The following is a 16,713-nucleotide window of genomic DNA, read 5'->3' as shown; positions in this document are numbered from 1 at the left end:
ATGGAAAAAACAAAGTCCAGTTGCATTTTGGGAGGGGGGGAAGCACTTTTGGGACAACCATAACCTGGATGACTGAGAATATCCATGGACAAAACCATGGAATGTGTTTCATCGGCACTAAAGGAAATGTGATTATGTGTGGCAAATCCTCTCCCTGAATACATTTCCCGAGTATTAATTGCCAAAGGATGATTCCGCAGACCAAACTGAAAGGAAAAATAACTGCCACTTACCTTAGTGTCTCTATTGTACATTCTGGTTTTTTGAGCCCATCACACAGCACTTCCATTATTTTGTCATCTAGGTTCTTGAGGAACAGGGTTAATTCTCTCAAACTCTGGTTTTTCCTGAGTACTTCTGCAAGATTCCTGGTGCAAGATTCTGTCAGGATCTCTCCTTCAAGCCTGCACAAACATTTGAAAAAAGTATTACCTTCTGACAAATAAGGCTGGAATATATTTTAGAGAGAATGAAATAAATATTTTTCTGAAAGGCAACTGAAACTGCCTCCCCCAGATATATTCCCAGAATATTAATGGTCAAAAACAGTGGTGCAGATCAAACTGAAAGAGGAAAAACATCACTAACTTTAGTGTCTTTACAGAACACTCTGGATGTTTGAGGCCCTCACACAGCACTTCCATTGCTTCGTTATCTTCGTTGTGGAGGTACAAGTGTAACGTTTTCAATCTCTGTTTTTTCCTCATCACTTCTGCAAGATGCCTACTGCCAGATTTGGTGATGACCCCTTCAGTAAGACTGTGCAGAAAAGGAGGAAAAATAACAGTCATCTATACAAGCATGCAAATACAAGGATACAATTTATTATCTTGAGAAAAATAACAATGATCTATGCAAGCATGCAAATACAAGCATGCAATTTATTATCTTAGGAATTAAAGGAATGTATGACAGTGAAATGTATTCAATGGAAAAAACAAAGTCCAGTTGCATTTTGGGAGGGGGGGGAAGCACTTTTGGGACAACCATAACCTGGATGACTGAGAATATCCATGGACAAAACCATGGAATGTGTTTAATAGGCACTAAAGGAAATGTGATTACTGTATGTGGCAAATCCTCTCCCTGAATACATTTCCAGAATATTAATTGCCAAAGGATGATTCCGCAAACCAAACTGAAAGGAAAAACAACTGCCACTTACTTTAGTGTCTCTATTGTACATTCTGGTTTCTTGAGACCATCACACAGCACTTCCATTATTTTGTCATCTAGGTTCTCGAGGAACAGCGTTAATTCTCTCAAACTCTGGTTTTTCCTGAGTACTTCTGCAAGATTCCTGCTGCAAGATTCTGTCAGGATCTCTCCAGCAAGCCTTGACAAACGTTTGAAAAAAGTATTACCTTCTGACAAACAAGCCAGGAATATATTTTAGAGAGAATGAAATAAATGTTTTTCTGAATGGCATCTGAAACTGCCTCCCTCAGATATATTCCCAGAATATTAATGGTCAAAAACAGTGGTGCAGATCAAACTGAAAGAGGAAAAACATCACTAACTTTAGTGTCTTTACAGAACACTCTGGATGTTTGAGGCCCTCACACAGCACTTCCATTGCTTCATTATCTTCGTTGTTCAGGTACAAGTGTAACGTCCTCAATCTCTGTTTTTTCCTGATCACTTCTGCAAGATGCCTACTGCCAGATTTGGTGATGACCCCTTCAGTAAGACTGTGCAGAGAAGGAGGGAAAATAACAATCATCTATACAAGCAAGCAAATACAAGTATATAATTGATTATCTTAGGAAAAATAACAATGATCTATGCAAGCAAGCAAAAACAAGCATGCAATTTATTATCTTAGGAATTAAAGGAACGTATGGCAGTGAAATGTATTCAAGGGAAAAAACAAAGTCCAGTTACATTTTGGGAGGGGAGGGGGAAGCACTTTTGGGACAACCATAACCTGGATGACTGAGAATATCCATGGACAAAACCATGCAATGTGTTTTATAGGCACTAAAGGAAATGTGATTATGTGTGGCAAATCCTCTCCCTGAATACATTTCCAGAATATTAATTGCCAAGGGATGGTTCTGCAGACCAAACTGAAAGGAAAAGTAACTGCCACTTACTTTAGTGTCTCTATTGTACATTCTGGTTTTTTGAGCCCATCACACAGCACTTCCATTATTTTGTCATCTAGGTTCTTGAGGTACAGCGTTAATTCTCTCAAACTCTGGTTTTTCCTGAGTACTTCTGCAAGATTCCTGCTGCTGGATTCTGTCAGGATCTCTCCATCAAGCCTGCACAAACATTTGAAAAAAGTATTATGTTCTGACAAACAAGCCTGGAATATATTTTAGAGAGAATAAAGTGAAAGTTTTTCTGAATGGCAACTGAAACTGCCTCCCCCAGATATATTCGCAGAATATTAATGGTCAAAAACAGTGGTGCAGATCAAACTGAAAGAGGAAAAACATCACTTACTCTAGTGTCTTTACAGAACACTCTGGATGTTTGAGGCCCTCACACAGCACTTCCATTGCTTCGTTCTCTTCGTTGTTGAGGTACAAGTATAACGTTTTCAATTCCTGTTTTTTCCTAATTACTTCTGCAAGATGCCTACAGCCAGATTTGGTGATGACCCCTTCAGTAAGGCTGTGCAGAAGAGGAAAAATAACAATCATCTATACAAGCATGCAAATACAAGTACAGTGGTACCTCATGATATGTACCCCTCGTGTTACGAACAACCCAAGATAAGAACCCGGGGTTCAGAAAATTTTTGCCTCTTCTTACGAACTTTTTTCACCCTACGAATCCGTCGCCGCCGATCGGTTTTTGTGATCTGCGGCTCTCTTGGCAGGTCGGGAGGCTCCAACTGAGGTGGGGAATCCCAATAGGGAATTCCAGGGGCGGAGCTTTGACGTCACGGAGACATCCTTCCTGGCCAGCCAAAACATGGACTCCAGGAAGGAGGTCTCCATGACGTCAAAGGTGTTGGAGGGGAGAGAGAACCGTGCGTCAGAGGAGCTCTCCGCAGCCGCCCCATCTGGCTGCTACTTTCCCCTCTTGCCCTTCGCTTCCTCCGCTTGGAAGTGAGACGAGGCAGCATCGGGCGAGGGGATTTCCCCCATCTCGCTGTCAAAATGTGTCCGTGGGAGACCCAGCCATCCATCACCCACAGCCCCCTCCTGCCAGAAGCCCGCAAAGAGCCAAACCTGGGTGTGGTGAAAGGCGAAACTTTCAGCTCCTGGATGGGCCAGAGAGCCTGGAGATGCCACCTTCCCGCCCGCCTGCCCGCCTGCCCTGCCGGTCGCCCTCCCACCTTCCGCCAACAGCGCCTGTCCCACCCTCTCCAAGAGCTGCACTGAGGCCGCCTGGGAGCCACTGCTTTCAGGAGGGTTCCCCTCGCTAGCCTCCTCTAGATCTGCCGTTCAAGGCTTTGGTAACTTTGGGGGATCCCTGCCCAGCACACGCGCGCTCTCCCGGCACAACTTGCCCAGAGGATTTTTTTCTACCTCTCATGATCCCTCCAATGCCCCAACCTGAACTTTAGCTTGCAGGAGGAAGGGGGTTGGCTCCCCACACGGGAGTCACCCAAAGGCGAAATATGATTTGAAAAGCTCTGGTGTGCAGAAAGCTTGGGGAGAGCGTGACTTGCTAATGTGGGGAGGAGGAGGAAGAGCTGGGCCGGGAGGAGGAGGAGTGGAAGGAAGGCAAGATCTGCTCCCAACACCCGTTGGGAACGTGGAAACCAAGGGTTCTCAGCCAAGACTTCTGAAAGAGACCGAGCTTTATGCAATCTCTCTTGGGATTAAAGGTGCGGGCGCCTGTACACAAAAAGAGGTGCTAGAAACACACGCTCAGTATCGGAGCTTCTTTCCTGAGCCCGAGATATCAAAGAAGAGATTTGGAGGTTGGGGGTGGAGGTGCGTGTGTAAGAGAGAGAGAGAGAGAGAGAAAGGAGAAGGGTCCTTTCTCAGAGTCCACAGAACCCAGAGCCCTGGAATAAAAGTCAAGCCGGGCTGTTCAGAGGCACAAAAGCCCAATCCCTTCACTAGAAACACATGCTCAGACGTTAGTTTTGATAGGGGCAAATCGTTTATTCAGAAAGGGACTGGTTTCCTCAGGGCTTTGAAAAAGTTACGATCTGAAGTCGACTGTCCCGAAATGCTTGGATTGGCAAATCGCTTTCGCTGGTTCCTTTTAAGTCCTTTCTTGCTTGGGCAGAAATTGTAGACCAAAGAATAACAGAAGACCTCAGGCATGGACTTATGGTTGCAAGATTTCCTCTCAGGCCAGATGGCAAGTTGATCAGGTCCAAAAGTAGGGAAAGAAAGGAAAGGAAAGGAAAGGAAAGGAAAGGAAAGGAAAGGAAAGGAAAGGAAAGGAAAGGAAAGGAAAGGAAAGGAAAGGAAGGAAGGAAGGAAGGAAGGAAGGAAGGAAGAAAGAAAGTTACGAAAACTCCAGGGAGGGGGCTGGAGAGAAACACTCCCCGCAAAACTTCCTCCCCTCCTTTTTTATAGTGAAATTGGAGTGGGGGAATATTATTGGACCGAACAGAAAAGCGGGGAAAAGAGGGTCATGAAGGGAGAACTTTCGCTTCTTCCACCGTCCGCTTGCCGAGCATTCCCCTTTTGATGTAACAGAGAAACATTGCTGTGTTTTGGCGAGCCTTCTTTAGCTGCCTCGTCCTTCCAGTCGGGAGCATGCTGGGAACAGTAGTCCTCAGACTCCATCACCTGGCAGAGGGCGGCGTGATCCCTTCGGTGGGAACTATATTGCCCATGAAACCAGCCATGCAGTAACCATGTGGCTGTGCTGTTGAGCTCTCCCCCCCAATCAGGTTTAAAAAAAGACAACAGAGGGTGGTAGAGGTGACTTCCCAGCTGAACTGTCCCTCCCCCGCACATTGGGCTCTGCAAAGCTTCTTTAAGTGTTGTAACCCCCCTTTGAAAAGCCCGCCCAATTGGGCTTTTGTGCCTCTGAACAGCCCGGTTTGACTTTTATTCCAGGGCTCTGGATTCTTTTCATTGCCAGCCCGCCCCCTTGTGATTCTTTTATAAAAGAAGCATCAGTGTAGATCTCTGTGGACTCTGAGAAAGGACCCTTCTCCTTTCTCTCTCTCTCTCTTACACACACGCACCTCCACCCCCACCTCCAAATATCTTCCTTGATATATCGGGCTCAGGAAAGAAGCTCCAATACTGAGCGTGTGTTTCTAGCGAAGGGATTGGGCTTTTGTGCCTCTGAACAGCCCAGCTTGACTTTTATTCCAGGGCTCTGGATTCTTTTCATTGCCAGCCCCCCCCCCCCCGAGATTCTTTTATAAAAGCTCCGATACTGAGAGTGTGTTTCTAGCGCCTCTTTTTTGTACGGGCGCCCGCTCCTTTAATCCCAAGAGAGATTGCATAAAGCTCGGTCTCTTTCAGAAATCTTGGCTGAGAACCCTTGGTTTCCACGTTCCCAACGGGTGTTGGGAGCAGATCTTGCCTTCCTCCCACTCCTCCTCCTCCCGGCCCGGCTCTTCCTCCTCCTCCCCACGTTACCAAGTCACGCTCTCCCCAAGCTTTTTGCGCACCAGAGCTTTTCAAATCATATTTCACCTTTGGGTGGCTCCCGTGTAGGGAGCCAACCCCCCTCCTCCTGCAAGCTAAAGTTGTAGAGGGTGGGACAGGCACTGTTAGCGGAGGGTGGGAGGGCGATCGGCAGGGCGGGCGGACGGGAAGGTGGCATCTCCAGGCTCTCCAGTCCATCCAGGAGCTTAAAGTTTTGCCTTTCTCCACACCCAGCTTTGGCTCTTTGCGGGCCTCTGGAAGGAGGGGGCAGTGGGCGATGGATGGCTGAGTCTCCCACGGACACATTTTGACAGCGAGATGGGGGAAATCCCCTCTCCCGACGCTTCCTCGGCTCGCCTGTCCCCACTCTGTTCTCCTCCACTTCGTCCGCCCACCACTTTTTAAAAAAACTTAAAGTTTTGGATTTTTCTAATGAGCTTGCACGCATTATTCACTTTTCCATTGATTCCTATGGGAAACATTGTTTCGTCTTACAAACTTTTCACCTTACGAACCTCATCCCGGAAACAATTATGTTCGTAAGACGAGGTATCACTGTATTCAATTTATTATCTTAGGAAAAATAAGTGTTTCATCGGCACTAAAGGAAATGTGATTATGTGTGGCAAATCCTCTCCCTGAATACATTTCCCGAGTATTAATTGCCAAAGGATGATTCCGCAGACCAAACTGAAAGGAAAAACAACTGCCACTTACTTTAGTGTCTCTATTGTACATTCTGGTTTCTTGAGCCCATCACACAGCGCTTCCATTATTTTGTCATCTAGGTTCTTGAAGAACAGCGTTAATTCTCTCAAACTCTGGTTTTTCCTGAGTACTTCTGCAAGATTCCTGCTGCAAGATTCTGTCAGGATCTCTCCATCAAGCCTGCACAAACGTTTGAAAAAAGTATTATCTTCTGACAAACAAGCCAGGAATATATTTTAGAGAGAATGAAGTAAATGTTTTTCTGAATGGCAACTGAAACTGCCTCCCCCAGATATATTCGCAGAATATTAATGGTCAAAAACAGTGGTGCAGATCAAACTGAAAGAGGAAAAACATCACTAACTTTAGTGTCCTTACAGTACACTCTGGATGTTTGAGGCCCTCACACAGCACTTCCATTGCTTCGTTATCTTCGTTGTTGAGGTACAAGTGTAATATTTTCAATCTCTGTTTTTTCCTGATCACTTCTGCAAGATGCCTACTGCCGGATTTGGTGACGACCCCTTCAGTAAGCCTGTGCAGAAAAGGAGGAAAAATAACAATCATCTATACAAGCATACAAATACAAGTATACAATTGATTATCTTAGGAAAAATAACAATGATCTATGCAAGCATGCAAATACAAGCATGCAATTTATTCTCATAGGAATTAAAGGAATGTATGACAGTGAAATGTATTCATGGGAAAAAACAAAGTCCAGTTGCATTTTGGGAGGGGAGGGGGAAGCACTTTTGGGACAACTATAACCTGCAGGACTGAGAATATCCATGGACAAAACCATGGAATGTGTTTTATAGGCACTAAAGGAAAAAAGATTATGTGTGGCAAATCCTCTCCTTGAATACATTTCCCGAGTATTAATTGCCAAAGGATGGTTCCGTAGACCAAACTGAAAGGAAAAATAACTATCACTTACTTAAGCGTCCCTATTGTACATTCTGGTTGTTTGAGCCCATCACACAGCATTTCCATTATCTTGTCATCTGGGTTCTTGAGGTATAATGTTAGCTCTCTCAAACTCTGTTTTTTTCTGAGTACTTCTGCAAGATTCCTGCTGCAAGATTCTGTCGGGATCTCTCCATCAAGCCTGCACAAACGTTTGAAAAAAGTATTATCTTCTGACAAACAAGCCTGGAATATATTTTAGAGAGAATGAAGTGAATGTCTTTCTGAACGGCAACTGAAACTGCCTCCCCCAGATTACCTGCTGCTGACTTCATCCCCGGCCCGTTTTGCAGCAGGGCCAGGGAGACACGGCCTTCGGCACTGCCGCCATCTTGGAAGGCCGAGATCTCATGAGATTTCGTGAGATCTCGGCCAATTTCGGGTGGCTTCGGCCTACCTGATGATGCTGTCCTGGGCGGAGCCTGCCAGCCCTATAAAAGGGCTGAGCAGGCCTCCGGGCCTCCTTTTCGCCCTGGACAGCTTGCAAAGCGAACACCCGGCTGGGCTTCGCTTCTTCGGCAGCCATTTTAGGCTGCCTCGTGGCGTCGGCCATTTTGGCTTCCTAGGCCTCATCGGAGGCCTTTCTGGTTTGGAGTCCGGGGGCGGAGACCTTTTGAGCCTTCCCTTGGGATCAAGGGTGGAATCTTCCTGGGCAGCGGCCTTTCTCCAGGGGTGGTTTTTTGGCAGTACCTGTGGGGTGGCTTAGGTCCAGGGGGGTGCTGCCTAGCGGGCCTACCGAGGCCTTTGAGCCTTCAGGCCTGGGGGCCTAAGGGGTGAACCTTTCACTTCCCATCCAAGTTTGCTGGGATACCAAGGATCATTCCCATTTAGTCTCAATAGCCTAGAGGTTAATTCTCTGCCTTACAAGGCAAAGGTTGCAGGTTCAAGTCCCAGTAAGGACTAGTCTCCCTTAACTTAACTGCACTTCGATACTCATTTGACTCTGATGGCTACAAAAAGGCAGAAGCCTTCTGCACCAACAGTAGAGTCTGGGGCTCAGCCCAGGAGGGCCTTGAGGCCTTCAGCCAGGGCCCACTTGGTTCAAAAGGACCCTCAAGCAGGGGTCAGGAGGGGGGGCAGAAGAAGGGGTCCCCCTGTTAACGAATCTAACATTCCTGCTCATTCTTGGTCCAGGACCATCGAGAGGCTGGATGACCTGGATGCTTGCTGGAGGTCAGTGTACAGGCCAGGTGGCACCATTCCATCAGCCCCAGCAGCCTTTGGCGGACCACCTGGTGAACCAGCAGCCCAGACCGGGCAGATGACAGTGACACCTGGCTCATTAGGAGCTGGTTCCTCTTTGATGGCACCACACCCAACACTTTCACCGCTCCTCCCTCTGACCGATCAGGCCTTTGGGCCACCGGGTTTTGGGAGTGGGGTCAACTTAAAGGGTAATTCAGCCATCACCTGTAGTCAGGTGTGGGCTTCCCCCACTGCTACTGCAGTGGCACTGGCCCTTTCGACGGCTTCGATGCCATCGACGGGGTCGGGGGAGGCAACAGTAGGGACTCCCATGGTCTTAGACCCTTTGGCTGCTGTGGGAGCAGCTGCCATCCCGTGGGGGTTACCCTCCACGCCTTTGAGTAGTCACCTCCATCCCACTGTCAGGGAACGTATTTGGAGAGGGGGGTATGTAGATTTGTTCTCCCACCTCAGCAAGGAAGTTCCAAAAAAGGGGAAGGAAGAGGAGGTGAAGGTAAATAAGCCCAAGAAGGTTAGGGTTAGCAAGTGCTTCAGCTCATGGCTTTATGCATACCTGACATGCGCTTCAGTGGTGACCCAGAGGGAGCCAGCTCAGGCTCCCTCTATGTTCAGATATATTGACCTGATTGCCCGTGCTCATTTTGACTACAAGGGCACGCCGTGGCACCACTACGATGAGGCCTTTAGGATGCGGGCGGCATTTGAGCGCACACTCCCTTGGGATGTGGTTATCCCCGAGTTATGGCTTAACACAACCCACATGTCCCGGGCTGGGGGAGGCGACCGCACGGGTAGTGGTCACTGTATGGAGGACGAGCCGGCGGCATCACCGGCGGCTCGGGCTGTAGGGGGAGGGGCAGTGACAGCTGCCCCTATATGTCATGAGTTTGCGGCCTAGGGAGTGTGTTTTCGTCCCTTCTGCGAATACAGACACGCTTGTGAGAACTGTGGGGGCTACCACGCCACCAGCACTTGTATCAAGCCCGAAGGGGGTAAGGATAGAAAGGATGGTGCAGGGGCGGTTAAATGGCCCCCGCCTGCTTGGGAAAATGGTCCCAGTCCAGTTAGGCTGGCAGTTTCTGGAGGAATTGTTTGGGTTCAGGAGCCCATGTGTTGGGCCTAGGAAGGCCTTCATGTCTGACAATCTTAGATCGGTTGTGGGACATGAAGACATCATTTCCAGGAAGAGGTGGCCGAGGGCAGGGTACTGGGTCCTTTCCCGTGCTCACCCTCGCCAACTCTTCGGGTCTCCCCCCCCTTGGGAGTGGTTCCTAAGAAGGCTAGCGGTGAATTTAGATTGATTCACCACCCATCCTTCCCAAGGGGAGAATCAGTGAATGATTTCATTCCTGATGAACTTTGCTTGGTCCTCTATGCGTCTGTTGTCACGGTGGTAGCCATGATTAGGAAGTGTGGGGTAGGAGCCCTTATAGGTAAATGCGACATCAAGTCGGCATTCCGGCTCCTTCCCATACATCCAGACGATTTCGAGCTCCTGGGCTTCCACTTCGAAGGTGGCTTTTACGGGGATAGAGCAGTACCAGTGGGGTGCTCTATATCTTGCTCCCTGTTCGAGAGCTTTAGCACCTTCTTAGAGTGGTTGCTCAGGAGGCGCACTGGTCTGGGTTCGGTCATTCACTTCCTCGATGACTTCCTGTTGGTGGGGCCTGCGCATTCAGAGCAATGTTCTGCCCTGATGCGGGCCTTCGAAGCCCTTTGCGCTCGATTGGGGGTCCCTTTGGCCCCGGAGAAGACCGAGGGCCCCGCCACCAGGATTACTTTTCTGGGTATTGAATTGGACTCGGGGGAGCAATCTTGCAGATTGCTCCTAGACAAGCTGCTTAAGATTCAGAGCAAGCTTGACATAGTTTTAGGTAGTTGGAAGGTAATCCTTCATCAGCTGCAGGAACTCACCGGGCTTCTTAACTTTGCCTGCCGGGTAATTGCCCCCAGCAGGGCTTTTTACCGGAGAGTATATATACTGCGATGAAGGGGCTACGCTTGCCCCATCATCGTACCCGCCTGAGCGCTGGCGTCAAAGAATGACCTGCGTGTATGGCAGGGTTTTCTGGCCCACTTCAATGTTCTGTCCTTTTGGAGGCACGAGCTTCTTTTGGAAGCAGAATTACAATTATGCTCAAACGCTGCGGGGACCCGTGAGTTCGGGGTTATCTTAGGCGAACAGTGGGCCATTATATGTGTGTTTCCGGAACGGAGGGCCTCTCCCTTGGTCAAAGATCTGACCTTCCTGGAGCTCTTCCCACTGATAGTAGCTATAGAGCTGTGGGGAGAGCAGTTTAGGGACAAAACTGTGCACTTTTGGTGCGACAACCTGGCTGTAGTCCACATTGTGAATGCCCTGTCCTCTAAAAACAACTGGGTCATGCGGCTTGCCCGCTATTTTGTGCAGAGGTCGTTGTCCCTAAATGCCCTGTTTCTGGCTCGGCACGTCCCTGGTCTAGACAACGGGATCGCTGATGCCTTGTCCCGTGGTCAGTTGTCCAGGTTTTGGACCCTGGCTCCGTCGGTCCGTGCGTCACCGGAAGCCTTCCCCGACCACCTTTGGAGCCTGGGGGGCTCTCGAGCAGTGGGGGACTGAAGTCAACAGGGCCATGGCCCTCTCGGTGGCACCAAGCACCTTGAGGGCATATCAGCACGCAGGTAAGGAGTTTTGGGATTTCGGGCAAGCCAGGGGCTACCCTCACATTTGGCCATTCCCAGTGGATCACCTTATGGAGTTCTGCGTGCAGCTTCAGGCAGCGCGGCCTTTCAGTTAGGACTATTAGGTTGGCAGGCCTCGCTTTTTTATCTAAGGCGGGTGGTTTTTTTGGCCCTTTCTTGTGATTTCCGCATTCAGAAGATGCTGGAAGGCTGGGTGAGGGAGCGACCGGGGACCCCAGTGGATGGCAGGCAGGCATTAATGGTACAGCAGCTGTCGCTCATTAACCGAGCTTGGAACAGCCTGTGCGCCTCTCTGTATGAGGCCCGCCTCTTTCAGGCGGCGGCCTGTGTCATGTTTTTCAGGGCCCTTGCAGTCAGCGAGGCTTTGGCCTCCTCCCAGGCTGACAGGTCTCTCCGTGCCTTCCAGTTTTTCCGACTTACATTTTAGCGACAGGGTATCTCTCTATTGGTGAGACAGTCCAAAACTGATCAGTTATGTAAGTGTTAGGATAGAGTTACGGCTGCCACCGATCAGTCTGTGTGCCCGTTGGCGGCTCTATCTAATTTCTGTAGTCTTAGGGGAGCGGGGCAGGGGTACCTTTTTAAGTATCAGGACAGTACCCCTCTGACCCGCTATCAATTTTGGGTTTTAGTGACTAGGGCTCTAGTCAGGATGGCCATTGACCCCGGCGGCTATGGAACGCATTCATTCCGTATCGGCGCTGCAACTAGTGCAGCAGCGTCTGGTTTCCCGGGTCAGAGGATCTGGGAAATTGGCCGCTGGCGGTCTGCGGCCTATTTGGGTTATGAACAGCCAGTGCAGTAATAGGATAGGAGGTCAGGCTAGGGAGCCTTTCTCTGCCTTCTTCTAGATAGTCCCACCAGGGCGAGACCGACGGCGTTGCTGTGTGGCCACAGCGGGCTGGCCGATCTGCAGCAAGAACCGCCGTGGGGACCCGGCTGTCTTTGGGTCCGGTGGGTCAATCATCGTCAGGATGGGGAGAAGAGGCCTGGAAGAGAGGGGTTCTCTCCTGCTGCTCCTGGGAGAGCGGCACAAGAGGTGTCGCACCCAGGTGATCGGTCTTGCACTCAGTGGCAATGACCTGTGTGTGTGGGGGGTCTGGCACTGCTTTGCCACGCCCGTGAAGATTTGCATATTCTTCGCAAAGCTTGGCCAACCACGTGAGTGGTTTGGCCGAGATCTTCCCGAGGATCATTTGGGGACGCCATTTCCCTTAGGGCCACTCACAGGGTCAAGAAAGGTGACTAAGGCTGTGGGTAGGCTGGTCAGAGAGTTGGGTGGGGTAGTGGTTGCCCATCCCCACATCACCGTAGATCAGCCATGGCTTTACCGGGCTGACGGTGTTCACCTGTCAGATTGGGGAACACAATCTTCTTACAGGACCTGCAGCGGTCACTGCGCGAGCTGGTGCAGTTAGAGGGGGGAGTCGGGGGGCCAAGATAGAGATCTGACCCCCACTCCGTGGCAGGTTAGGGGCGGAAAACTGGGTGGTGGTTTAGCAACTGCGTGTTCTCCATTGGGCATCTTTGGGGATGATTGACAGGTTCTCTCCAAAGGCATGTGGTTTGAGTGACATGAGCAATTGGGGGGAACCCACATGTAGGTACATGGCAGTGACTCAGATGAGGGCGTGGCCCCTCACCTGGATCAGCATGGAGCTACGCCCATAAGTTGCCCCGGAGGTTTTCCTGACATCATTTTCCACCCCGGAAGCAATTGTTTGACCCTGCGGGTCCTTGTTAGGGTCATAGTTAATTCATGCTAATTTATGCTAATTTATTTGAATAAATTATCCAAATTTAATTAATAAAAATGACCCAGTTTAAATCCAGCTCTTGTGTCCGTGTCGTTACTCCGCCTCTGCTGCAAATATTCGCAGAATATTAATGGTCAAAAACAGTGGTGCAGATCAAACTGAAAGAGGAAAAACATCACTTACTCTAGTGTCTTTACAGTACACTCTGGATGTTTGAGGCCCTCACACAGCACTTCCATTGCTTCGTTATCTTCTTTGTTGATGTACAAGTGTAACGTTTTCAATCTCTGTTGTTTCCTGATTACTTCTGCAAGATGCCTACTGCCAGATTTGGTGATGACCCCTTCAGTAAGCCTGTGCAGAAAAGGAGGAAAAATGACAGTCATCTATACAAGCATGCAAATACAAGTATTCAATTTATTATCTTAGGAAAAATAACAATGATCTATGCAAGCATGCAAATACAAGCATGCAATTTATTATCTTAGGAATTAAAGGAATGTATGGCAGTGAAATGTATTCAATGGAAAAAACAAAGTCCAGTTGCATTTTGGGAGGGGGGGAAGCACTTTTGGGACAACCATAACCTGGATGACTGAGAATATCCATGGACAAAACCATGGAATGTGTTTCATCGGCACTAAAGGAAATGTGATTATGTGTGGCAAATCCTCTCCCTGAATACATTTCCCGAGTATTAATTGCCAAAGGATGATTCCGCAGACCAAACTGAAAGGAAAAATAACTGCCACTTACCTTAGTGTCTCTATTGTACATTCTGGTTTTTTGAGCCCATCACACAGCACTTCCATTATTTTGTCATCTAGGTTCTTGAGGAACAGGGTTAATTCTCTCAAACTCTGGTTTTTCCTGAGTACTTCTGCAAGATTCCTGGTGCAAGATTCTGTCAGGATCTCTCCTTCAAGCCTGCACAAACATTTGAAAAAAGTATTACCTTCTGACAAATAAGGCTGGAATATATTTTAGAGAGAATGAAATAAATATTTTTCTGAAAGGCAACTGAAACTGCCTCCCCCAGATATATTCCCAGAATATTAATGGTCAAAAACAGTGGTGCAGATCAAACTGAAAGAGGAAAAACATCACTAACTTTAGTGTCTTTACAGAACACTCTGGATGTTTGAGGCCCTCACACAGCACTTCCATTGCTTCGTTATCTTCGTTGTGGAGGTACAAGTGTAACGTTTTCAATCTCTGTTTTTTCCTGATCACTTCTGCAAGATGCCTACTGCCAGATTTGGTGATGACCCCTTCAGTAAGACTGTGCAGAAAAGGAGGAAAATAACAATCATCTATACAAGCATGCAAATACAAGTATACAATTTATTATCTTGAGAAAAATAACAATGATCTATGCAAGCATGCAAATACAAGCATGCAATTTATTATCTTAGGAATTAAAGGAATGTATGACAGTGAAATGTATTCAATGGAAAAAACAAAGTCCAGTTGCATTTTGGGAGGGGGGGGAAGCACTTTTGGGACAACCATAACCTGGATGACTGAGAATATCCATGGACAAAACCATGGAATGTGTTTCATTGGCACTAAAGGAAATGTGATTATGTGGCAAATCCTCTCCCTGAATAAATTTCCAGAATATTAATTGCCAAAGGATGATTCCGCAAACCAAACTGAAAGGAAAAACAACTGCCACTTACTTTAGTGTCTCTATTGTACATTCTGGTTTCTTGAGACCATCACACAGCACTTCCATTATTTTGTCATCTAGGTTCTCGAGGAACAGCGTTAATTCTCTCAAACTCTGGTTTTTCCTGAGTACTTCTGCAAGATTCCTGCTGCAAGATTCTGTCAGGATCTCTCCAGCAAGCCTTGACAAACGTTTGAAAAAAGTATTACCTTCTGACAAACAAGCCAGGAATATATTTTAGAGAGAATGAAATAAATGTTTTTCTGAATGGCATCTGAAACTGCCTCCCTCAGATATATTCCCAGAATATTAATGGTCAAAAACAGTGGTGCAGATCAAACTGAAAGAGGAAAAACATCACTAACTTTAGTGTCTTTACAGAACACTCTGGATGTTTGAGGCCCTCACACAGCACTTCCATTGCTTCATTATCTTCGTTGTTCAGGTACAAGTGTAACGTCCTCAATCTCTGTTTTTTCCTGATCACTTCTGCAAGATGCCTACTGCCAGATTTGGTGATGACCCCTTCAGTAAGACTGTGCAGAGAAGGAGGGAAAATAACAATCATCTATACAAGCAAGCAAATACAAGTATATAATTGATTATCTTAGGAAAAATAACAATGATCTATGCAAGCAAGCAAAAACAAGCATGCAATTTATTATCTTAGGAATTAAAGGAACGTATGGCAGTGAAATGTATTCAAGGGAAAAAACAAAGTCCAGTTACATTTTGGGAGGGGAGGGGGAAGCACTTTTGGGACAACCATAACCTGGATGACTGAGAATATCCATGGACAAAACCATGGAATGTGTTTTATAGGCACTAAAGGAAATGTGATTATGTGTGGCAAATCCTCTCCCTGAATACATTTCCAGAATATTAATTGCCAAGGGATGGTTCTGCAGACCAAACTGAAAGGAAAAGTAACTGCCACTTACTTTAGTGTCTCTATTGTACATTCTGGTTTTTTGAGCCCATCACACAGCACTTCCATTATTTTGTCATCTAGGTTCTTGAGGTACAGCGTTAATTCTCTCAAACTCTGGTTTTTCCTGAGTACTTCTGCAAGATTCCTGCTGCTGGATTCTGTCAGGATCTCTCCATCAAGCCTGCACAAACATTTGAAAAAAGTATTATGTTCTGACAAACAAGCCTGGAATATATTTTAGAGAGAATAAAGTGAAAGTTTTTCTGAATGGCAACTGAAACTGCCTCCCCCAGATATATTCGCAGAATATTAATGGTCAAAAACAGTGGTGCAGATCAAACTGAAAGAGGAAAAACATCACTTACTCTAGTGTCTTTACAGAACACTCTGGATGTTTGAGGCCCTCACACAGCACTTCCATTGCTTCGTTCTCTTCGTTGTTGAGGTACAAGTATAACGTTTTCAATTCCTGTTTTTTCCTAATTACTTCTGCAAGATGCCTACAGCCAGATTTGGTGATGACCCCTTCAGTAAGGCTGTGCAGAAGAGGAAAAATAACAATCATCTATACAAGCATGCAAATACAAGTACAGTGGTACCTCATGATATGTACCCCTCGTGTTACGAACAACCCGAGATAAGAACCCGGGGTTCAGAAAATTTTTGCCTCTTCTTACGAACTTTTTTCACCCTACGAATCCGCCGCCGCCGATCGGTTTTTTGTGATCTGCGGCTCTCTTGGCAGGTCGGGAGGCTCCAACTGAGGTGGGGAATCCCAATAGGGAATTCCAGGGGCGGAGCTTTGACGTCACGGACACATCCTTCCTGGCCAGCCAAAACATGGACTCCAGGAAGGAGGTCTCCATGACGTCAAAGGTGTTGGAGGGGAGAGAGAACCGTGCGTCAGAGGAGCTCTCCGCAGCCGCCCCAATCTGGCTGCCACTTTCCCCTCTTGCCCTTCGCTTCCTCCGCTTGGAAGTGAGACGAGGCAGCATCGGGCGAGGGGATTTCCCCCATCTCGCTGTCAAAATGTGTCCGTGGGAGACCCAGCCATCCATCACCCACAGCCCCCTCCTGCCAGAAGCCCGCAAAGAGCCAAACCTGGGTGTGGAGAAAGGCGAAACTTTCAGCTCCTGGATGGGCCAGAGAGCCTGGAGATGCCACCTTCCCGCCCGCCTGCCTGCCTGCCCTGCCGGTCGCCCTCCCACCTTCCGCCAACAGCGCCTGTCCCACCCTCTCCAAGAGCTGCACTGAGGCTGCCTG

The 16,713-nt window shown here is 47.8% G+C and overlaps 1 protein-coding gene across 1 annotated transcript in view; it reads right to left on the bottom strand.

The window, feature by feature from the left end:
• LOC139175558 (uncharacterized) overlaps positions 1-16,713 on the bottom strand; it is a 93,116-nt gene that overhangs the window by 30,021 nt on the left and 46,382 nt on the right. Inside the window, exons 13-28 of the mRNA XM_070766717.1 lie at positions 15,816-15,986; positions 15,461-15,631; positions 14,885-15,055; positions 14,530-14,700; positions 13,959-14,129; positions 13,604-13,774; positions 13,031-13,201; positions 7,174-7,344; positions 6,598-6,768; positions 6,243-6,413; positions 2,452-2,622; positions 2,097-2,267; positions 1,521-1,691; positions 1,166-1,336; positions 589-759; positions 234-404 (exon numbers count right to left, since the gene is read on the bottom strand). Coding sequence (XP_070622818.1) covers positions 234-404; positions 589-759; positions 1,166-1,336; positions 1,521-1,691; positions 2,097-2,267; positions 2,452-2,622; positions 6,243-6,413; positions 6,598-6,768; positions 7,174-7,344; positions 13,031-13,201; positions 13,604-13,774; positions 13,959-14,129; positions 14,530-14,700; positions 14,885-15,055; positions 15,461-15,631; positions 15,816-15,986 — 2,736 coding nt within the window. The remainder of the gene's footprint in view (positions 1-233; positions 405-588; positions 760-1,165; positions 1,337-1,520; positions 1,692-2,096; positions 2,268-2,451; positions 2,623-6,242; positions 6,414-6,597; positions 6,769-7,173; positions 7,345-13,030; positions 13,202-13,603; positions 13,775-13,958; positions 14,130-14,529; positions 14,701-14,884; positions 15,056-15,460; positions 15,632-15,815; positions 15,987-16,713) is intronic.

The sequence above is a fragment of the Erythrolamprus reginae genome, chromosome 1, assembly GCF_031021105.1.
Source record: "Erythrolamprus reginae isolate rEryReg1 chromosome 1, rEryReg1.hap1, whole genome shotgun sequence".
NCBI lineage: Eukaryota > Metazoa > Chordata > Lepidosauria > Squamata > Dipsadidae > Erythrolamprus > Erythrolamprus reginae.
This window is presented reverse-complemented; position numbering and strand designations above follow the sequence as displayed.